Source organism: Erpetoichthys calabaricus, chromosome 18 (assembly GCF_900747795.2).
Source record: "Erpetoichthys calabaricus chromosome 18, fErpCal1.3, whole genome shotgun sequence".
In the NCBI taxonomy this organism is placed as follows: Eukaryota; Metazoa; Chordata; class Cladistia; order Polypteriformes; family Polypteridae; genus Erpetoichthys; species Erpetoichthys calabaricus.
The window spans coordinates 55,134,630-55,158,659 of record NC_041411.2 but is presented as its reverse complement, the minus strand read 5'-3'; the positions used below and the strand labels follow the sequence as shown (position 1 = coordinate 55,158,659).

General features: G+C 40.2%; 1 protein-coding gene and 1 non-coding gene across 2 annotated transcripts in view; one reads left to right on the top strand and one right to left on the bottom strand.

Annotated features, from left to right (window-relative positions):
• cenpp (centromere protein P) overlaps positions 1–24,030 on the top strand; it is a 410,887-nt gene that overhangs the window by 35,448 nt on the left and 351,409 nt on the right. Inside the window, exon 2 of the mRNA XM_051921525.1 lies at positions 1,279–1,410. Coding sequence (XP_051777485.1) covers positions 1,301–1,410 — 110 coding nt within the window. The 5' untranslated portion in view covers positions 1,279–1,300. The remainder of the gene's footprint in view (positions 1–1,278; positions 1,411–24,030) is intronic.
• On the bottom strand, positions 17,940–18,022 carry trnal-uaa (transfer RNA leucine (anticodon UAA)). Its single transcript has one exon. It is a non-coding gene; the product is annotated as a tRNA-Leu (tRNA).

Here is a 24,030-nt window from a genome sequence, read left to right as displayed (position 1 = left end):
TGATTTTCAAAGATTTAATTCTAAAGTCTCCTCACATTATCTCATTTTTGTGGGCAGAGCAGATAGCAACTATGTTGTCTTCATTTTTCACAGAAAAATATAACCACACAGCTGATATGTTGCTTTACTAAAGATATCTGCCCAATGAGTAAACAAGGTATGTAGTGCTCCTGTCAGCAAAACTAGGAAGCCCCGCATTTTTTTTTTAAATTTTTTTTGTTAGTGCAAGGGGCTGTGCTCACATGCATGTTTTTCTGTAGCTTAATGTCTGCCTCACTGAACAATGAAACCAACATTTAATTATATAGTGAACTGACAATGTTGATAAGCCCGAATCATATCGGTTGGCAGTATTGGTTTAATTGTACACATCTGACCGATTTCAATGTTATCATTTTTAATGAACATTGGCCGATAACAGATCCTCTATGACTTCATTTTCACTGTACTGGTGAAATCACAAATTTGATTTCTTTTGTACACAGTGTCTTTTGTCTAAATGTTTTATTTGCACCTGACCTGTATCCAGTCCCTTTGTTCATATAGACAATTTTCTTAATTTACTGTTAGGTGTATGTTAATGAGAGCCTACGAATGCTATTTAACAACATAATGATCTGTTTAAACAAAGGTGATAAAATGAGGATGTGATTTGTTTGGTGCTGCCAATATGAGTTCTTGTAACCCTTTAATCATGCAAGTAGATATATTTTCAAATTCATTTTGTTTGTGTAATATTTATCCAATGTTACTGGTACAGTGACACCTTTCCAATAAAATAAACATGCCGCTTTGGTATTGGTATAATGACTTGCATGATCACATTTTTTACATTAGTCATTCATTTTTCACACAGAATACTTAGTGGAAAATTATGTTTGGCTTCAAAAATAAACATTTGTGTACCAGATTCTGATAATCAACATTGTGTGGAAATCCACATATGAATTTGATTCTTGTTTAGTGAGCAGGTTCCTTTTTGTCTTTTTCCTTTTAACAGGCCTATTTCCTTAGCATTGTAAATATTTAATGCATAGAAACGTTGATTGTAAATTTATTTAAGACAAAATTATAGCACTGACTTGATTGAATCCTATGATTTTGATTAGTTTCTTTATGGTGACATGAGCTGTACTGTTGCTTGTATTTTTTTTTTTTGCAGCTTTTAAAGAGAATCTGACTGGTCTGGTTATGAAAATAAATTTATTGAAAAAATTTTAACTTTCCCCTTAATTACAATATTTCTAAATGTTTGTCGTATTCTTATTTTCTTTACAGAATAAGCATTGTCACTTTCACTATGGCCCATTTTCATGATGATGAAATAAGAGCTCTTCAGAAAGAAATCAAAGTGCTGCATGAACAATATGATACTGAAGTACTTTCAGAGCAATACATCTTCCAGGGGCTGTAAGTATCTGTATTTAATGAATTTGAAATAATGTTAAAGTCTAGTTATGAATTACACACATGAATCTTAAGATGGATTTTAGTAAATGTTTAGTAAAATACCTTCTGTGTTGAATGTATGACTGAATGATACAACAGAATGATTTTAATAAGATTATAAATATTAACCATGATTTGCTGGTGGAATATTATTTTACTAAGTGATGAAAACGGTAACAGGTTGTCCATTAGTTAAATTATATAATAACTAATGTTGTTCTTTTAAAAATTACTTTTCTTAGTTTTAGTATTATATGTAGAAAAATTAAGTTACCTGAATGTGTTAGTTTTTTATGTTTTTGGTGTGCAGAGCAATCAATGCATACAGTCTTCAGATTTGAAAAAAATTAAATATTCTACCACCTTCATGTCAAGAACTGAGTTAGTCTCACCATGCTTAAAATAATCCTGAGTAAACTGTCTCTTGTCATCAGGAAGAGGATTTTAACCCGGGTTTTAGATGCAGATCATAATATGATCAAAAGAAATTCCAGGAACATTTTAGAATAAAAGATTCTGATGTTGAAATTCTGAGGTAGAGTGGTGAAATTGTAGGGGGAAACTGAGCCATTTCAATGAACCCAGTGAAATTTTACTTTTACATTCAATGCAAGTGAAGAGTGATATAATACTTCCCTATTAAATTTGGTATTATAAATGTACACAATTTTTCATTTAATTATTTTATTATCCTATTAGTATCAGATTAGATTATATAAACTTTATTAATGTTATGGGGAAATTCAGATCCTCTGCTCACAAAGTAATATGGTTGTATATTTCACTTCGTTCAATAGTCTTAGTGAATTCAAAGCTCACCAGGATAACATATTAATAAAGTTTAATGCAAAATGCGCTATGCATTACTGTATTTTTAAGTTTAATTCAACTTGATTCAATTCATACTCAAAATGAAAGTAAAATGGGCAGTAATATAGTGTACCTTATAACTGATGCACAACCTTTGAATAATTCACACAAAATAAAGGTATTAATGCTGCTGTTTTTGTTTCTACCAGTCATATTTCAGTTTCAGAGATGGTGTGGAATGGATGGAACAGGGTTTTATTATGTGTGGACATCTCACTTTTTGTGTGAATTAATGGTTATTGTAGTTATGTGATCTCACTGACAAAGTTCAAATATTTTGAGGGTGAAACTTAAGTAGGTGAAAATCTGTTTTGCAATACCATAAGTTATTACAGATGCTGTCACCTTCACCTACTCTGTGTTTGCTCATATAGTATGCAATGGAACAGAGAACATTTTACAGAATTTTGCTTCCTTGAACCCATTTTGCCAGAGATGGGAGGGCATGTTGCTGGCACTGTATGTTCCTAGATAACCTCTTCATATGCAGTAATGTATTTTATCTATAGATGTTGTACTGCTTGAATTATTATCCAGAGTAAGACCAAACAATCTGCAAACATCAGAGCTAACCCTACCTGTTCTAAACTCTTCTTCTTATGATACTTGCACCATGTACTTGTCATACTCATCACTGCCAGGTAACATGGGCAGAGTCAATGCAGTCGCACTTCGCAAGATTACCGGACATTTTGCTGATTTAATGTACTGCTTAAAAGACGTTGTGGAAAATCAAAAGTGCTAAACATTGCTATGTTGGCTTTTGAATACTGATTTTTGTTAAGATTTGAATTAAATTAAAAATCCAACATATTGCCAAGCCCTGAAGTATATCTTAAAGCATTATAACATTCATTCTACAGTAACATTTTCCTGCCAACTGTCAATCCAAAGGATGGTGATATAACAGATTGAGTATATTTTATAAAGAGAAGGGAAATTTGCAGTCATTGAAAGAACCAAGAATATTCTGTACTTTGTATTTGAGTACTGTATATAGTAATAACTGTATCACTAGAAGGTGCAAAATTATGCCACCTAAGAAATGTCTATAGACTGTACAAGTTTCAAATACTCTATGATCTGTCATCAGAAGTCAGTTTTTGATCTTTGATTTTCAAGAAATTATTATGCAAATTCTACCTGAGTTTCTGGATAATTTTATATCGAATAAACAGTTTTAACATGTTGAGATTCTAAATCTGAGGTTTTTGTGTTTCTTGCAAAGAAACAAAGTTTAACAATTATTTACATTTTACTGCAACACCATTTTGTGGAACCCATTGCAACCTTGCACAACTTAACAACTTGTGATCATGCCCTAGTTCTCTCTTATTTAAAACAGTATTTCCAGGAACCTGGATCAAAACAAAATGAGTGACTCTGAGATGTGGTGTGTTTATCGCAATGTTGGTGAGTTATTAAGGGCAAAGTAATAGAACTATGTAAACAAATAGCTGATTTAACTGTGCCCAGATTGACTGACTGCATATTGAATTGGGTTTCTTTCTTCCTTCAGACGCAATAGCGCTTCTTTAAACCTAAGGAACCAAGCTATTGCTTTCTTTAAATTGTACCATTCCGAATAGTACTCTAAAAGTCTTTTTACTGGTTTGATTTTTTCTTCTACACTTGCATAATTTACTACACACCTTTTGATTTCCGGATCGTCACAAGTAGACAGGTCCACTTCATCCGGTCTCTTAGGCCATTCGTTCTCTGGCTGTAGCAGGAAGTTTGGGCTTTGTATCCAAGTCTTACTTTTAATGAAGCTTTCTATTGTCGATCCTCTTGATGCCTGATCCGCAGGATTTTGTGCAGATGCGACATACCTCCATTGCAAGGGTTGTGTGTGCTCTTATCACTGTGATTCTGTTAGCAACAAATGTTTTGTAGCTTGCACTTTCATTTGCAATGTACCTTAGTACTGTGGTGCTGTCAGTCCAAAATATTGACTCTTGCAGGGGAATCTGTAGTTCTTGTTTTAACATTTTGTCCATTTTGACTGCTGCCGTAAGTTCTAACCTTGGTGTAGTGACAGATTTTAGTGGTGCCACTCTTGATTTCCCCATTAAAAATGAACAATGTCTCTCATTTTCTTTGTTAGTCAGAAGGAGGTAGGAAACAGTGCCATACCCATTTTCCGAGGCATCTCCAAAATTATGCATTTGTGCGGTCATTATTTGACCAAATCTAGGCGGTTTAATGCACCTGTCTACATTGTAATCCACAAGTAGCTGCAAATCATCCATCTATTTTTTCCATTGCCGAACATACTTAACTTCCACTTCTTGATCCAAAGCATATTTCTCTTTACACAGTTCTCTTAGAATAGACTTAGCAGGCAGTATGACTGATGCTAAAAATCCAAGTGGGTCATATATTGAACTGACCACTGACAGAATACCACGTCTTGTAGCAGGCTTGTCTTGCAGCTTTACCTGAAACTTGAAACTGTCAGTCTGTGTGCACCATTGAACACCCAAGGCTCTTTCAACTGGTAACAAATCATGACTTAAGTCCAAGTCTTTTTGATCTATTGCCCTGTCTTCTTCAGGGATGGATAGCAAGACTGCTCTACTGTTACTTATCCATTTTGTAAGAGAAACTCCTCCCTTTGAGCACAGGGTTTGGAGATCTTTGGCCAATTTTATGGCTTGTTCTTCTGTATTAACTGACTTTAAACAGTCATCAACATAGAAATTATTTAACACAGTGTTAACTGCTTCCTCTGGAACTGTGCCTCTTGCATCCTCTGCTGTTCTTCTTAAGGCATAAGAGGCACAACTGGGTGATGAAATAGCACCAAAAAGATGCACTGTCATTTTGTATTCCTCAAGTTCATTGTTTAGATTACCTTCAGGCCACCACAGGAAGCGAAGAAGATCCATGTCTTTTTCTGGAACTTTCACTTGATAGAACATTGATTTAATGTCTGCCATGAGAGCAATTGGTTCCTCTCTGAATCTTGTAAGAACTGCAATGAGTGTATTAGTTAAATCAGGTCCTGTAAGTAACTGTTCATTTAGAGAAAAACCTTGATAAGTGGCTGTACAGTCAAAAACCACTCTTATTTTGTTTTTCTTTGGATGATATACTCCATGATGAGGTATGTACCACACTCTCTCTTTTTCAAGGGCCTGCTGTTCAGTGGGTACCTTAATGGCATATCCATTGTCTAAAATGTCTTTCATGAAAGTTTTGTAATCCTCATGAAATGTTGGATGCTTTGTAAGTTTCCTTTTAAGTCCAATAGCACGTTGTTTTGCAACACAACAGTTGTTTGGCACTTTACGAGTTTCACCTTTAAAAGGCAGATTAATACAATAGTGTCCATCCATTAGTTTTGCAGTATCTGAGGCTATGCGCATAAATTTAATGTCTTCTTGTGACATTAATTCCTTTTCCTCACAACTGCGTTCTGGAAAGTCTGTATTGTATTGCTGGAGTAACATTTGCTCAACCTCCTTTATTGTCACATAATTGACTGAACATCTTTTTACTCTTTCATTGTCTGATTACTTTGTAAAGCAATTAACAATCCATCCTTGAACTGTTCTCATTGCAAAAGGTCTGTCTCCTTTGCTATGTATGATTTCCCATGGCTCCATGACTTTACGAGAGTCTGTGCCTATTAACAAACCTACTTCTGCATTTATTTGGGGTAGATGCACATCTTTAAGGTAGGGCCATTTCATAATATCTTCTTGAGTAGGAATTTTTTCTTCATATCCAGGTATAACATTTGCTGTATGCACCTCTGGTAAGTCATAAAATGTGTTTTCTTCTAGCCCACAAACTTGTATGCCAGATAAAACTTTACATTTTAATGGCTTTTCTGGATTTTCTAGAGTGTCGAGATATAGGTGTGATTTTCTTCCTGAAAGATTTAATTGCTCTCGTAATCTCTCTGTGCAAAATGTGGCTGAGCTACATGAGTCTATTAGAGCATATGTTTCAATATATTTTTCGTTCCCTTTGGACTTAACTTTAACTGGAACCGCAGCTAAGACGCCATTTCCGGCCCCGGTAGCCATATAAGACTCTTTCGATATTATGGGTGCATTTGTGGAAGAAGTGCCTTTCTGTATCGATTTAGCGGTCTGTTCTTTAAGAAATTTAACTATCATCAGAATTCTTTTCTTTTTTTATATATAAAATAACTGAGTGAAAATGAGGACATTTGCTGCATTTAATCTTCACAATTTTTGCTAAGATGTCCTTGTTTAAGGCATTTAAAGCATAAGCCCTTGGATTTTAAAAAGTCGATTTTACTTTCATAAGTGAAATTCTGGATTGCGTTGCAGTCATTAAGATCATGCTTTTTATCACAGAAAAGACTGTGCTTACCGTGTATACGTTCAATCATCTCCGTTTTATTTCCCTTTTCTACGGTAGTGACAAAATTTGAGACAAAGTTGCCCTTTCTCATACCGCCTTTTATTGGATGTTTTTCATAATCAGTCTTTTCTTTTTCCCTTTTGAAAGTATGACTTTGATATGAAACACCATACATTGGATCCAAGGAAGATACAAGCCGATTTTCTATAAATCCATATAGGTCAGCGAGTCCTGGTCTTCTTCCTTCTCTACTTTCGATCTTTGCTGCTTTATTTTGCCAGAGCTTTCTTAGCTCTTGGGGGAGCTTTGATGACATTGTACAAATATTTAAATTGTTATCAAATTCGTGTCCATTCTTTAAACCCGACATAACACTTTTACAATTGCCAAGAAAGAGTGTGTATGCCTTTAGGCTTTCTCCGTTGCCCGTTTTTATTTGTGGCCGCTTCCTGATTTTCTTTATGTACAATACTCTTACACGACTGCTGAAGGTCTGTGCATTGGAGCTGGGTGGTCCTCTACAGCGCATCTTCAACCTGAGCCTGGAACAGGGGAGAGTCCCGAGGCTTTGGAAAACATCTTGCATCACCCCAGTCCCAAAGGTGTCACGTCCTAATGAGCTGAATGACTTCCGGCCTGTTGCTCTGAAATCACATGTGATGAAGACCATGGAGAGGCTGCTGCTTCACCACCTGAGGCCACAGGTTCAACACGCCCTCGACCCTCTGCAGTTTGCATATCAGGAGAAGGTGGGAGCGGAGGATGCCATCATCTATATGCTACACCGATCCTCTCCCACTTGGACAGAGGCAGTGGTGCCGTAAGAATTATGTTTCTAGACTTCTCTAGCACCTTCAACACAATCCAACCTCTGCTCCTCAAGCTGACAGCGATGGGAGTAGATTCATACCTGGTGGCATGGATCGTGGACTATCTTAAAGACAGACCTCAGTATGTGCGTCTTGTGAACTGCACGTCTGACATTGTGGTCAGCAACACAGGAGCGCCGCAGGGGACTGTACTTTCTCCGGTCTTGTTCAGCCTATATACATCGGACTTCCAATACAACTCGGAGTCCTGCCACATGCAAAAGTTTGCTGACGACACTGCTATCGTGGGCTGCATCAGGAGTGGGCAGGAGGAGGAGTATAGGGACCTAATCAAGGACTTTGTTAAATGGTGCGACTCAAACCACCTACACCTGAACACCAGCAAAACCAAGGAGCTGGTGGTGGATTTTAGGAGGCCCAGACCCCTCATGGACCCCGTGATCATCAGAGGTGACTGTGTGCAGAGGGTGCAGACCTATAAATACCTGGGAGTGCAGCTGGATGATAAATTAGACTGGACTGCCAATACTGATGCTCTGTGTAAGAAAGGACAGAGCCGGTTATACTTCCTTAGAAGGTTGGCGTCCTTCAACATCTGCAATAAGATACTGCAGATGTTCTATCAGACGGTTGTGGCGAGCGCCCTCTTCTACGTGGTGGTGTGCTGGGGAGGCAGCATAAAGAAGAAAGATGCCTCACGCCTGGACAAACTGGTGAGGAAGGCAGGCTCTATTGTTGGCATGGAGCTGGACAGTTTGACATCTGTGGCAGAGCGATGGACACTGAGCAGGCTCCTATCAATCATGGAGAATCCACTGCATCCACTGAACAGGATCATCTCCAGACAGAAGAGCAGCTTCAGCGACAGACTGCTGTCACTGTCTTGCTCCACTGACAGATTGAGAAGATCGTTCCTCCCCCAAACTATGCGACTCTTCAATTCCACCCGGGGGGGGTTGTGGGGGGGGGGATGGGGGACATTAACATTATACAAAGTTATTGTCTGTTTATCCCTGCATTATTATCAATCTTTAATTTAATATTGTTTTTTGTATCAGTATGGTGCTGCTGGAGTATATGAATTTCCCCTTGGGATTAATAAAGTATATCTACCTACCTACTTACTTACCTACCTACCTACTCACTCACTGTTAATTTCTCCTCAGGATCACTCACCACCCGATCGATGGTTCAATCAAATGCCCTTATAAAGCTCATATAAGTCAATGGGTTACCATCAAATATTGGCACTTTTCTATGAGATACATTAGGCGCTTGTGCCTTGTTTTGTTGTTCTTTCGGTTGATCGTAACGCTGTTCATAGTGCTCTTGTTGAAAAGGTGCTGGCGCTTTATTTTGTTGCTGATAAAGCGGTTGCTGAGGAATACTTTTGCTTTCATTCACATTCAGAAAGTTATAACCATTTGCATCTGGTGGCCTTTCAAATTTCACATCTGGTTTCTGAGGAACATTATAATGACTGTCTATTTGGGCTGCGATTGCGTCCTTTAAGCGCACTCAATTTTGTATCAGATTCTGTAATGGCTGCCTCTAAAGCCAATTGACCTCTTTTAGCCTTTAACTGCATTTCTTCAGCTTCTCTCTTAGCTATTAACAGCATTATTTCCATATCTAGAGCCTGCTGCTTTCTTTGGTTCTCCGCTTTAGCCAACAGCACAGCGTGTGCTGCCTCTTGAGATCTGGTGGCACTAATTGAAGTTGTAGCTGAGCTAGCACTGCATTTAGATTTTGCGCAGATTTGGGAATTTTTAACTGAAGTAGCCATTGAGCTTGCATGACTTTTACTTTGAATGGAAATCTGAGAGATACTGTCTTCTGGAGAAACGTCAGGAATGTTATTTGTCGTTCTGTAATCCCTGAATCGGTTAGCTGAAAAGTCAGGTTGTTGGTGGAGGCTTTTATTTTGGCGTACTTCTAAAATCCAATTCATTGTAGATCCCGTAAATGTATTACAAATTTCCATTCTAGCATCAAAGTCCTTTTGTAGCATTTTCCGTTTATCTTCGTTGCTCTGGAGGGATACAAGTTTGTCGCTTAACCCTTTATATTCCATTCTCAGGTCAAAGAACGAATTCTCGATAGTTGTCTTTATACATTCACAATAAAATTAATTTTTTTGTAAATCCGTTACAATCTTCATCATATTAGATAATTGTTTGTATTTGTAATCCATTTCTGACTGAAGTTTAGTCCTCTCTGAGTTGGACGGCTTTCTGTCGTCTTGGAGATAGTTCTCCATTGAAGTGTCGTAATCGTCGTGACTTCCGCTCACACCACTGATACTTTCGTTGGGGGTTCAAAATTTCTTAAGACTCCCGGATTCAGATGCCATGGCTGTCCCACAAGGTACTGTACTTAAAATCCTTTCTAATTTATACAGTCTCGCGAAGAGCACTAGGAATTCTCAAATATGTCCAACTCCGATCAAAGACAAAGATTAAAGGTACCTGTTGAGTCTTTTCAAGTCATCGTCGTTTTCTTTCATCGCAGTCCGATGTCAGGCGTAGAACACACAGGTTACTTTCCTTTATAATCCAAGGCAATCTTAGGCTGGCAATCCAAGGCTGGTTTTTAACTTTAGTGTAGCCACCGAGGCATAAGGCATTGTCAAGCACGGGTAAAACGTGTGTCGAAAGAAATCTCACAGTCCAAAAGTTTGTTTTAAAATATTTAGTGAAAGTCAAAAGGCAAATAATCCACACAAGAATAAAAGAAAAAATAGTTACACACGTAGAAGAAAAGGCAAAAAAAAGCAAAAATGTATCTTCTATAAACTTAGCTTTTCTTGAGAAACTTTAGCTATTTCTATACTTAAGTTATTAATTTCTTCTTCTATACGCCTTAAGCATACGATACATCACTTAAATAAACAAGTTTTCTTTACGTGTTACTTCACACATTCAAAGAGCCCGTAGGCCATCAAGCACAATCTCGAGCATGGTTAAAAACCGTATGCCTCTACACCTTACACATGGCAAGGCTGTCACTAACTGAACAATAATGTTTACTTAAAGCTGTTAGAAATGGCAAGAATATACCAATACGATAGTACCCACGGGGGCATTAGGAACCTCCCATAGTTTATGCATTGTCATCTAGTAAGATATTTATGAATCTTATATAACTAGGAAAATGGCTCTTACAGTTGTATTTAAGTAATATGTTGGAATTTTATGAGGAAGCAACAAAATAATATGATCAGAGAGGTGCATATGATATCATTTATTTATTATGTGCTGCATGTTATACTGGTACAGTGGTGTCTTGGTTTGCGAGCATAATTCGTATATCAAAGCGAATTTCCCCATAAGAAATAATGGAAACTCAGATGATCCATTCCAACCCAAAAATATTCATATAAAAATGATTAATACAAAATATAAAGTAAAAATGCATGAAACAAATTAACCTGCTCTTTACCTTTGAAAAGAATCGTGGTTGGTGTGAGGGAGAGGAGAGGAGGAGGAGGGTTATTGCGTAGGATGACTTTCACTCTAACTAACTGAATCACTGCTGTCTGTTAGCTCACTGGAATCTTTTTCTTTTTTTGCGACTTTAACAAGATCTATCTATAATGACGGTTGCTTTTGCCTCATTTTGAGGATTTCCCGGAAATGTGACATTGCGTTGTCGTTAAACAGATTCGTTACTCACACACACACACACACACACAAATAGTAAACAGTATCTGCTTGTACGGATGTTGACTATACGAATGAGGCACGCCAACTAAGACCGAGCATGGGAGACAATTACCCACAATCCTGCGGACGGAGAAGAACCATCGGCTCAGTTGTGATCACGTGATGCTTGGCAGGTGAAGCATATACTTGTATTGCTAGAACTTGCTCGTTTATCAAGTTAAAATTTATTAAAAATTTTTGCTCATCTTGCAAAACACTTACAGACCAAGTTAGTCACAATCCAAGGTTTTAGCCGTTCTGTTTCTCATGTATCGAGTGTGGAGACTGGCCCGGACACAGACAGGCAGACACACTCATGTCACCCAACACACGTTTATTATACATATTTACAAAGTTCAAGTGCTCACAAACCTCAATTTTCCCCAAACTCCAGGCCAACCACTCTGCCTCTTCAGACCGCCTCCTTCTCTCTTTCTAGCACCTTGTCCTGCTTCCACCCGACTCCAGCCTCGAATGAAGGGAGGCGGCCCCTTTTATCCGTACCCGGATGTGTTCCAGGTGTGCACCGGCAATCCCGCGGACACGCCCCAGTGTGGCGGAAATGCCGGCTGTCCTCCCGGAAGCACTCCGGGTGTTCCCTCTCTTCTACCCCCCCAGCACTTCCTGGTGTGGCGGAAGTAATGGGGTCCAGGGTCCTTCAGGCAGGGGGACGCCCCCTGGCAGTGACCATGGGCCCCTACAGGGTTGGGCTTCTAAGCCCTGTACCCGTGGCCCCCAATACAACCAGGGCGGACGCCCCCTCGCGGTCTGGATGAGGAATGAGCTCTCCTCGTGTCTTCCTGGGCGTCCCAGCCAGGCATGAGCCCCGTCCGGGTGCCACACAAGTTAAATATTTTCAAATTTTGTGGTCATAACCCATGGACGTCTGGCAGTAATCTTACTGCATAGCAGTGCTGCATCTGAGTGGATGCTCATCTCTCTGCATTGCATAAGCAGTCTCACCAAGACTCACCATTCACACGAATCCCCTGCCTGGTTCTGGTCGTTACAATATTTAAAATAAGTTAAATGCACCACTCTTCCATTACTGTGGTTGGTGTTTAGATTTGTCAATACTTTTTTAGAGAAAAAAAATGTAAATTTTACATTTTATTTTGTGAAAGATAAAAAGTTATTTGATCTGAAAGCTAGTATTGGCATTGAAATTTTACTATAGATCCAATGCTCCTTTTGATAAGGTACTACATGAAAGGTTAGTTATCAAACTTAAAGAAGTGGGAATTTAGGCCACAATCTGTAGGTGGGTACAATATTGGCTCAAACACAAGAAACAAAAGGTTATGGGGAAGGGAACTTTTTCAGCATTACGTGATGTAAAAAGTGGTGACTCTCAAGTATCAGTCTTGGGGCTGCTGCTCTTTTTAACATACATAAACAATCTGGACAAGAATATAATCATTAAGCTGGATAAATTTGCAGATTATATCATATTAGGTGGAAAGACAGGTCATGCAGAATCAAATAAAATCATTACAGTGGCACTTGTATCGCATACAAGCTTGGGCAGGTTTGTAGTAGATACAATTCAATGTAAGTGTAAAATGTTGCATGCAGGAAATAAAAATAATTTTGAATACACAATGGAAAGGGACACTGTCTACATAAGGGAATGTACAGAAGTAGTCAAGGTAGCTAATAGGATTTTAGTTTATATATCATGATGTGTAGAGTATAAGTCAAAGGGAGGTAAAACTTAAGTCATATAATGCACTAGTGAAGCCTCACCTGGAGTGCTATGTTCAGTTTTTGATTTCCCTAAAAAAGCCATAACAGTACCAGAGAAAGTTCAAAGAAGAGTTGGTAAGCTGGTTCCAGGATTAAGAGGTACTAGTCAACCCGCGGTGTAGCATACGCCGCATAATTATGTATTGATGGGTGACCACTTCCTGAACGACACAGTTGTCAGTACTTGTCACAGTTGAGAAACACTTTTTTAATGTCTTTTAAGCACAGGGGAAACAATGAACATGTGAAACATCCGTAATGTAATAAGCCACCAAGAAAAGTAAAATTGCAACAATGCTATCTACAAAAGTGAAAACAAATTCGAGCCCCGTGTATTTTTTAACTGCCTTGTGGGGCTGTAGTACTGTAGTGTTGCTGCTTTGCGGTAAGGAGACTCTGGAAGATTGTGTGTTTGCTTCCCGGTTCCTTCCTGTGTGGATAGTGTTTTGAATACTGAGAACACCGCTATATCAATGTAACGAAGTATTATTATTCCTATGTGTCCAGCGCGCACATCTGTATGTATGTATGTATATATGTGTGTGTGTGTGTGTGTCACACGCTCTCTCGCTGCACGTGGTCCTGTAGGCAAACGCCGCAAAAATAATATATTGATAGCTGAACACTTCCGGAAAGACACAGTTGTCTAAAAGGAGAGAAAAAAATGAACATTTGCAAAATCCGTAACTGTGCTTTCAGTAAGTACAATGCACACGCGTTTAATTTGTCGGCCAGTTTTTGCCAGCCGACTGCTGTCGCACGGTCATTCAGCAATTCAGTTCCGAGACAAACATGCCTCTTCTTACCTGGTCCTCCCCCGTCCACCTTCATTCTCTAAGCTTACACACCCCCTGGTCATGTGCCCGCTTGCAAGAGCAAGTCACGGAGACCCGCCCACCAACATTAAGACCATGGCGTAGTTGAGAAACACTTTTTTAATGTCTTTTAAGCACAGGGGAAACAATGTACATATGAAACATCTGTAATGTAATAAGCCACCAAGAAAAGTAACATGCTACGCTATGCTATGCACAGAAGTGAAAACAAATTCAAGCCCGGTGTATTTTTTAACTACCTTGTGGGGCTGTAGTAGTGTTGCTGGTTTGCAGTAAGGAGACTCTGGAAGATTGTGTGTTCGCTTCCCGGTTCCTTCCTGTGTGGATAGCGCTTTGAATACTGAGAATCAGTATCGGTATATCAATGTAACGAAGTATTATTATTCCTATGTGTCCAGCGCGCTCTCCCTCCCGTGTGCGCGCGTGCCTGTATGTGTTTGTGTGTGTGTCACACGTTCTCTCGCTCGCTCGCTCGCTCGCTCGCTCGCTGCACGTGGTCCTGCAGGCAAACGGCGCAAAAATAATATATTGATTGCTGAACACTTCCGGAAAGACACAGTTGTCTAAAAGGAGGGAAAAAAATGAACATTTGCAAAATCTGTAACGCTCCTTTCAGTAAGTATAATGCACACGCTTTTGTCGGCCAGTTTTTGCCAGCCGACCGTCGTCGCACGGTCATTCAGCGATTCAGTTCCGTGACAAACATGCCTCTTCTTACCTGGTCCTCCCCCCTCCATCCTCGTTCTCTAAGCTTACACACCCCCTGGTCATGTGCCCGCTTGCAAGAGCAACTCACGGAGCCCCGGCCACCAACTTTAAGACCATTGGATGAAGCAGGTGAGACGCTAATGAAACAGAGGCACAGGGCTTATTGATTTTTAAAGACTGCTTCCTTCATTGTGTTTTGAGAGGGAAACATACAATTGTCCGTGACTTACAATTGGAGGACAGCCGACGCTAATGAAACAGAGGCAAAGGGCGTATTGGTTTTTAAAGACTGCTTACTTCATTGTGTTTTAACCTCAGTTGTAAAGGATTGTTTTAAGGATCCCATGGGATACCCCTCGCAAACCGTTTTACACGCTGCATATGGCGATTCACCTCCGCGAGAAACATGCCTCTATGAACAGTCAACGTGGCTCGGAGGTGCATGTGGCCTCTACGACAGACGAATATAAATGACGCCGTTTTTTCTGTGTCGTCGCGTCCGAGTTGGTGGGCGTGGCTCTATGAGTTGTCCTCGCATCCAATGGTCTTAGAGTTGGTGGGCGTGGCTCCTTCCTGCGTGCGCCATGGGTGTCTTACTTGTCAGCGGCTTAGTGAATCCACGCCCCTTCCGGCGTGCTTTCCATGGTTGGCTACTTGTCTTCTGGCTTAGTGAATTATATATATAGATGAGCTACGAGGAGAGACTTAAAGAGTTGAGCATTTTCAGTTTAAGCAAACAAAGATGAAGAAGGAACAGGATTGAAGTTTTTAAAATTATAAAATGAATTAGTACAGTAGATTCCAGTTCTTACTTTAGAATAAATTCTGCAACAAGAACATAGGGACATAGTTGGAGACCTAAGGGCAGATTTTGTACAAATGTTTTAAAGTTTTTCTTCACACAAAGAACCATACACATGAAATAAATTACCGAATTTTGACTTGATGTTTTTTTGGACAGATTAAATGAGCAGGATAGATGAGCTCATCAAACTGAATGGCTTGTTCTTGTCACAGCTTTTCCAATGTTCATCGGGGCTCTGAACTTTAAACTCAATTTATAAACTTAATTCCAAGTCTTTTTCAGTATGCAACATCACAGCTGCCCTGCCCCTCAGATTATAGTGCCTTCAAGTTGTGTTCATTAAAAGCAAATCTTTAGAACTTCCACCACCTTACAAATATGATTTAGCTATAGAATTATTATCAGATACTCCATTACCTAAGGGAATGATTTGCACATTGTTAAAACCATGCAGCATCCGTACAATATACACAAGAGAATTTACAAAACCATTTCATAAAGCTGTCTAATAGTTCTACTTTAGCAAAAATTATTCTTTTCCTGAATAAGATCAAACACAGTGCGTAGGGTGCGATTGTGTGCCCGTGTCGATCAAACACGGGAAGGTTTGCAGTCTACTTCTGACTTTATGCTGTAGGAAGATAAGTAAATAAATCAAGATAAATAACATTCGGTCTGGCTTTTATATAAGTAACATATAAATGTTTGTTATGTAAAGACCATCACAAAACATAATCACAAACAGGACTTTGCACGATACGTTGGCGAGCTCTGTAAGCCGTGCTGTTTTGTTGAAGGACAGGTATGGTGCAGACTGACTGACAGGATGATGCAGGACCTTGTCCTGCATCCAAACGGTGTGATCTTTCGCCTTTACGCCTGTTGCAGCTGCATTGCTCTTACATGTGAGTGGGCGTTTCTTGTGGGGAGAGCTACTGTTCTCTTTCTCCAATGTAGAACCCTTGTCCTCATCTGAGTTCACCTCTGTTATAGCACGTCTTTATTTGAAAACAGCAGTGTCAGATCGGGGGGAGCGTGAAAATGACTGAGAGAACAAAACTAAAGTTAAAAAAAACAAAAAAAACGCTACCCTTTATAAGTACCATACATTTACACCGGCTGTTACAGACTCAAATCAAATGTATGTTTTTATTGTATAATAGTAACAATAAGAGCAGCTCACTTCTCAATATGTTTATTTTAGGACACTTTTTTTTTTTTTCTTTTAGCCTATACAGCTCTAGGTATACCTCACTCCTTGATAAATAAGGCTTGAGCTGGGTCAGGTTTTTGCCATTTCTATGGTGGTGGGAGATGGGATAGCAGGCTGCTTGCTAGTAGTAGTAAGGCATGGTGCTTCTGTCAAAATGTCAATCAAAAATGATTGATGACTTGATTGCCCCGCCCCCTTTCCTCTGGTGGATTTAAATGATACGCCCCACCCCCTGTCCTGTGATTGGTGAATTCCAACCTGTCTCCTCCCCAACCCCGCCCAGACCCCACGTTAACCAAAAAACCCACCACATTCACCAGATTGGTCAAGGTTTGTGTCGAGAGCAGTTTGATGGGTGTTGGTCCCGCCCAGACCCTCACCTTAATTCCACCCCACCCACCTGATTGGTTCAGGGTTTGTGTCAAGAGTAGTTTGATGGATGTTGATCCCGCCCAGACCCCTCCTTAATCCCACCCCACCCGCCTAATTGGTTCAGGGTTTGTGTCAAGATCAGTTTGATGGGTGGTGTTCCCGCCCAGACCACTGCATCCCCCCACCCCCCCAATCCCACTCCACCCGCCTGATTTGTTCAGGGTTTGTGTCAAGAGCAGTTTGATGAATGCTGCCTCTGCATTGCCCCCAGTCTATCAACACCTGTTTGATGGCTGGCACCCCCCTCCCTGCCCCTTCTCCTGAGGCCCTTTATATCAAATGAACGACCTTGCCATGAACCCAAGGCCTGATCGACATGTCCAGACATGTTCCTGCTCATACCCAGTCAGCCAGGCTCCCCTTATAGCCACTCCAGCATATTCTCTCAACGGTGCTAGAGCATGTCCCTGCATCTATCTGTTATTTTAATGTTATCATGAGATTAAAATATCTATCTATCTAACCTTTGCTTTATAATTTATAAAAAAGGAAAGCCTGTTCTATCTAGACCGCTTTTAATTGCTCTCTGTAAGCTGCAGTTCGAGTGAAACAGACTTCCCCATCTCACAGAAAGGCACACTGACAGCCGCTGCGCGTTCATGTCTCAGTGTGTAGAGATAGAGAGAGCAACCATGTTCCGGCCCCTCCTTCGGTGAGAAAACTGACGCTCGTTTTGTGGTTTTTAACTTTTGAAGGTAAAGGATTTTAGGTATTGAATGTAAAGCACGAGATAGCTAGTTCGATATAAGCTTTTTAAAAATCACACAGAGGTAAATAGTATACAGCAATTCCCTTTTAAATAGTGCTAGATACGTATAAAAAAATCTGTCTATCTAAAACAAACCCTTTTCTATCAAATACACCAAATTTTAAATAATCAAGTACATTTATGTATGTATTTTCAGCTGAGCTAAGGATCCATATTGCGGAAGCATTTCGCTTAACTTTCTAAAGGTGAGAGCTGTACTCAGACACAGAGTGAACGGGTACACTTGAATAACAAGCTACCAGAAGTGGGGATTGAACCCACGTGGGCATCTGCCCATTGGATCTTAAATCCAACGCCTTAACCACTCGGCCATTCTGGTGGTAGACACAGGCGGATTAATCAATCTTCGCCACTCCATGAAAACTGTGATGATTCTTTCAGCTCCTTCAAAAACAGGTGGAGACTCATCTTCTCTTCTGGGGTGGGAGGCCAGAAGGGGCGACTCCCACTTCAGCAGCACACAGCTGTGTGCCCTGCTCAAACATTATGTGAAATACTCTATGTAAGATTAGCTTTTCTTTTGCTGATATGCGTACTTGGGACAGCTGACACAAGAACAGGTTCACACATACCGGTCTTTAACATAAGTTCAAATCTTCCTGTTGTAAATGTAAAGTGGTCTTAAAATGGGTCAAAGGGCACACATTTGCTAAAAGAAATCACTTTCCTTATTATAAAGTCTGCTTTCAAAAAATCCCTTTCTTTTCGGTGTGTGTGTGTGTGTGTGTATATATATATATATATATATATATATATATATATATATATATATATATATATATATAATATGTCTATCTCCATCTATCTTATATATATTTTTCTTCTGGTTTGTACTACTTCCTCTTCAAAAGCGGTCCTGCCAACACGGCATTTCTTGATTGCTATCCGTCCTCTTCCAAACCCTTACCCACGCTGCCTGCGGCTCCTCTTCAAAACAGGTCCTGCCCACACGCAGCCGACATGGCATTTTTCAATTCCTATTCCTGCTCTTCCAAACCCTTCCCCACGCTGCCTGAGGCCTCCCATACACCCCTATGCCACTTTTCTCGATTCCTATTCCTCCTTCGGACTACCGCGTTCCCCGCTCCTCTCTCATGACTCCATTGGTGTCATGTCATTGCCCTATATCTAACCTGACCATGTGACCTTTCACTTCAGCCATGTGTGCGCCTGGGAGTCTTTTCCGTAGCTTGCTACAGGAACTTACTTTGTCGACCATTGGCATTGGTTTCGCTCCTTGCTCTTGGTTTCGCTCCTTCCTATTTTCGTTATACTGCGATGGTTGTTTCCTAAGTCTTTATTATAAAATGAACAACAGTATCTTCTCTGTCGACGGGTTTTTGTACAACGTCATCTTATGGTTTACCCACTTTTATTCCCTTACGGAGACATAGGCTGGCACAAAGATTTACAACATATTCCCGATAAAAGAGCCGCCAAGCGAATAAGGCTTACTCAATGCCAATTTTATGCATACAGATTTGCAATGAGGAATATATTTAGTATTTTGCACTCCAGCGACAAACTATTCCAACAGTACGTTGTAGATGTGTATGTTAAAACAGAGGGCGCGCGTCCCAACTATCTCAGATTAGATCAACAAGATCTGCGCGTGGAACAATACAAAGGACTATCAGACGCACTGCAAGCAAACACTGAAAATAACGTACGTGTAGGCAAAATTATCATATTGCCATCCACATTTCCATGAAGTCCAAGATACATGCAATAAAACTAATGGCAGAACTACCTTCTCAATGTTTACCACAACAACAAGACCCAGTTGCTCAACTTTACGGTGATATTGATTTCTCGACTGTAACTCCCCAAGAACTTGCTGCAAGAGCAATACTGAGCGTCACAAACGACAATTCTCTACATATTAACAACAAACTTCTTGATCTTATACAGGGTGAAAAAGTGACCTTCAAGAATGTAGATACAGTAGTCAGTGACGATCCTAATGATCAACTAACGTACCCACAGGAGTTTTTATACACCCTCACACCAACTGGCATGCCTCCCCATATCCTTCATCTGAAGGTGGGAGCTGTAGTTATGCTCCTTCGAAATATTATGCCATCAAAAGGTCTTTGCAACAGAACAAGACTCATCGTTACCCAAATACCTACAAATATTATTGAGTGCAAACTGATTGCTATCTAAAATTCTTAAACAATCTTCATTCCCAGAATCTCTCACCTTCCTTCTGACACCAATCTCCCTTTTACATTTAAACACACACAATTTCCACTCATACTTGCTTTCTCCATGATTATCAACAAGTCCCAAGGACAAACGTTTGCAAAAATTTGCGTTAATCTACAACAACCAGTCTTCAGCCACGGTCAGTTGTATGTGGCTTTTTCTAGGGTTAGATCTTTCGACTCATTATCTGTCGTCACCACCAAAACACCTATTCACAACTGCGTCTTTCAAGAAGTATTTATTTCTTATGTATGTATGTGTGTGTGTGTGTGTGTGTGTGTGTGTGTGTGTATATATATATATATATATATATATATATATATATATATATATATATATATATAGTGATCCCTCGCTATATCGCGCTTCGCCTTTCGCGGCTTCACTCTATCGCGGATTTTATATGTAAGCATATTTAAATATATATCGCGGATTTTTTGCTGGTTCACAGATTTATGTGGACAATGGGTCTTTTAATTTCTGGTACATGCTTCCTCAGTTGATTTCATACAAGGGACGCTATTGGCAGATGGCTGAGAAGCTACCCAACTTACTTTTCTCTGTCTCTCTTGCGCTGACTTTCTCTGATCCTAACGTAGGGGGTGTGAGCAGGGGGGCTGTTCGCACACCTAGACGATACGGACGCTCGTCTAAAAATGCTGAAAGATTATCTTCACGTTGGCTACCTTCTGTGCAGCTGCTTCGTGAAGCGACATGCTACACGGTGCTTCGCATACTTAAAAGCTCGAAGGGCACGTATTGATTTTTTTTTATCTGTCTCTCTCTCTCTCTCTCTCTCTCTCTGTCTGCTCCTGACGAGGGGGTGTGAGCTGCCACCTTCAATAGCTTTGTGCCGCGGTGCTTCGCATACTTAAAAGCCAAACAGCCCTATTGATTTGTTTGCTCCTTTGAAGAGGAAGATATGTTTGCAGTCTTTTAATTGTGAGACTGAACTGTCATCTCTGTCTTGTCATGGAGCACAGTTTAAACTTTTGAAAAAGAGACAAATGTTTGTTTGCAGTGTTTGAATAACGTTCCTGTCTCTCTACAACCTCCTGTGTTTCTGCGCAAATCTGTGACCCAAGCATGACAATATAAAAATAACCATATAAACATATGGTTTCTACTTCGCGGATTTTCTTATTTCGCGGGTGGTTCTGGAACGCAACCCCCGCGATGGAGGAGGGATTACTGTATATATATATATATATATATATTATATATATATAATATATATATAAATAAATATAATATATATATAAATAAATATAAATAAAAAAGCATTCAGACTGGTTCATTACACAGTATTGCCACGAAAAAAGCCATAAAAAATTGTGGAGAATAGTTAGGTTCTAAGGAAAAATCTGTGAATGACTGAGTCCGCGAACCGTGACTTTGTGGGGGTCTACTGTAGATAGATAGATAGATATAGATTTTCATTTTTAAAACAACCTTTATTAATGTGTCACAACAAATTTTCCATTATACAACCGTCCACATACACAAATAACCCCACACTCCATTTATGCACTTAATTAATCCCCTGCACATTTTAATCCTCGTCACCACATTTCATGACCGGTTCAGATGGATAGATAGAAACATGTAAATATAAAAATTGTATTTTTATGATGGATAGATGGACAGACACTCTTGCACATTATCTATTTGTAACTATCTGAAACACATTACACAGACGTTTGCTTACGCTTTGCATACAAAGTACTCTTTAACAAAACGCGCGCGCAATCTCTACACCAAGATGGATAAAAACTTTTTAAAATCTAAAGATGTAAATGAAAACAGACAGCCTGGTCGAGACAAAAAGTAATTGATTGGAATGTCCGTTTTGGTAACACAAAAACTAATATTGCTTGTTTCAGTAATATGAACATTGTATTGGTACATTAATCATCATACACGTAGGTAGATGAATAGATAGATAGAAGTAAAATGCTACAACTTATATTATACACACACAAGCGTGCTCACGTGCCTATACACAGAGAGATGGTACCGAGCATAATATTTAACAGTAACCTGTGATCAACGTCATTTTGGATTTTAAATCCCCAACCCCTCTCGTTTTAAACAGATATAATTTTTTAAAAAGGGACTTACCGGTCCCCTCCTTTAACCGCCACCTTATCGTGGTGGAGGGGTTTGCGTGTCCCAATGATCCTAGGAGCTCTGTTGTCCGGGGCTTTATGCCCCTGGTAGGGCCACCCAAGGCAAACTGGTCCTAGGTGAGGGATGAGACAAAGAGCGGTTAAACAAACCTTCTATGATGAACAACAATTTTGGACGGCGTTTTCCCTTGCCCGGACGCGGGTCACCGGGGCCCCACTCTGGAGCCAGGCCTGGAGGTGGGGCTCGATGGCGAGCGCCTGGTGGCCGGGCCTGCACCCATGGGGCTCGGCCGGGCACAGCCCGAAGAGGCAACGTGGGTCCCCCCTCCCATGGGCTCACCACCTATGGGAGGGGCCAAGGAGGTCGGGTGCAGTGTGAGTTGGGTGGTGGCCGAAGGCGGGGACCTTGGCGGTCCGATCCTCGGCTACAGAAGCTGGCTCTTTGGATGTGGAATGTCACCTCTCTGAAGGGGAAGGAGCCTGAGCTAGTGCACGAAGTTGAGAGGTTCCGGCTAGATATAGTCGGACTCACCTCGACGCACAGCTTGGACTCTGGAACCAATCTCCTTGAGAGGGGCCGGACTCTGTACCACTCTGGAGTTGCTCCCGGTGAGAGGCGCCGAGCGGGTGTGGGTATACTTATTGCCCCCTGACTTGGAGCCTGTACATTGGGGTTTACCCCAGTAGACGAGAGGGTAGCCTCCCTTCGCCTTCGGGTGGGGGGACGGGTCCTAACTGTTGTTTTGTTAAACCCAGGTAACTCAAAGGAATGCCTCCTAAGTACTTCCAGTAAAACCTGTGAGGCTATCGCTGTATTTTTCAATCAAAAAATTAATGATATTAGAAATAACATAGTATATCTCCCCAACACTAAGGATCCCCCGAAACCCCAGTACTCCATAATAAATAAATTAGAGTCTTTCACTAGGATAGATTTACCTGATTTGCATAAAATAATTTCTCAAATGAAACCATCCACCTGTGCCCTTGACCCAATACCAACAAATTTTTTCAAAGAAGTATCGGGTGTGCTTATTGATAATGTTCTTGACATAGTAAATTCGTCATTAGATACGGGGGTCTTCCCAGACTGTCTTAAGACTGCGGTAGTTAAACCCCTACTTAAGAAAAATAATCTCGACCCCTCTTCTCTTGAAAATTATAGACCCATCTCTAACCTGCCTTTCTTAAGTAAAATTCTAGAGAAGGCAGCCATTATGCAGTTAAATGAGCACCTCAATAAACATGCTATTCTTGATAAATTTCAGTCAGGTTTTAGAACAAATCACAGCACAGAAACTGCACTCGTTAAAGTAGTAAATGACTTGCGGGTAAATGCAGACAGAGGCCATTTATCTGTTCTCATCCTCTTAGATTTGAGTGCCGCATTTGACACTATTGATCATAATATTCTTAAGAATCGCCTTAGTCAATGGGTGGGCCTCTCTGGCAGTGTCTTAAACTGGTTTGAATCCTACCTGGCAGGGAGAAAATTCTTTGTTAGTTGTGGTAATTATAACTCAAAGACACATGATATTCTATATGGTGTTCCACAAGGCTCTATCCTGGGTCCGCTGCTCTTCTCAATCTACATGCTTCCATTAGGTCAGATTATCTCGGGACATAACGTGAGCTACCACAGCTATGCTGATGACACACAGCTGTATGTATCAATAGCACCTGATGACCCTAAATCTCTTGATTCGCTAACACAATGTCTAACCTGTATCTCAGAATGGATGAATAGTAACTTTCTCAAATTAAATAAAGAAAAAACCGAAATCTTAGTGATTGGCAATAATGGATACAGTGAGGCTATTAGAAATAAACTGGATGCATTAGGATTAAAAGTCAAATCGGAGGTAAAAAGCTTAGGGGTAACCGTTGATTGTAATCTGAATTTTAAATCGCATATTAATAAAATCACTAGGACAGCATTTTTTCACCTAAGGAACATAGCAAAAGTTAGACCTCTTATATCATCGAAAGA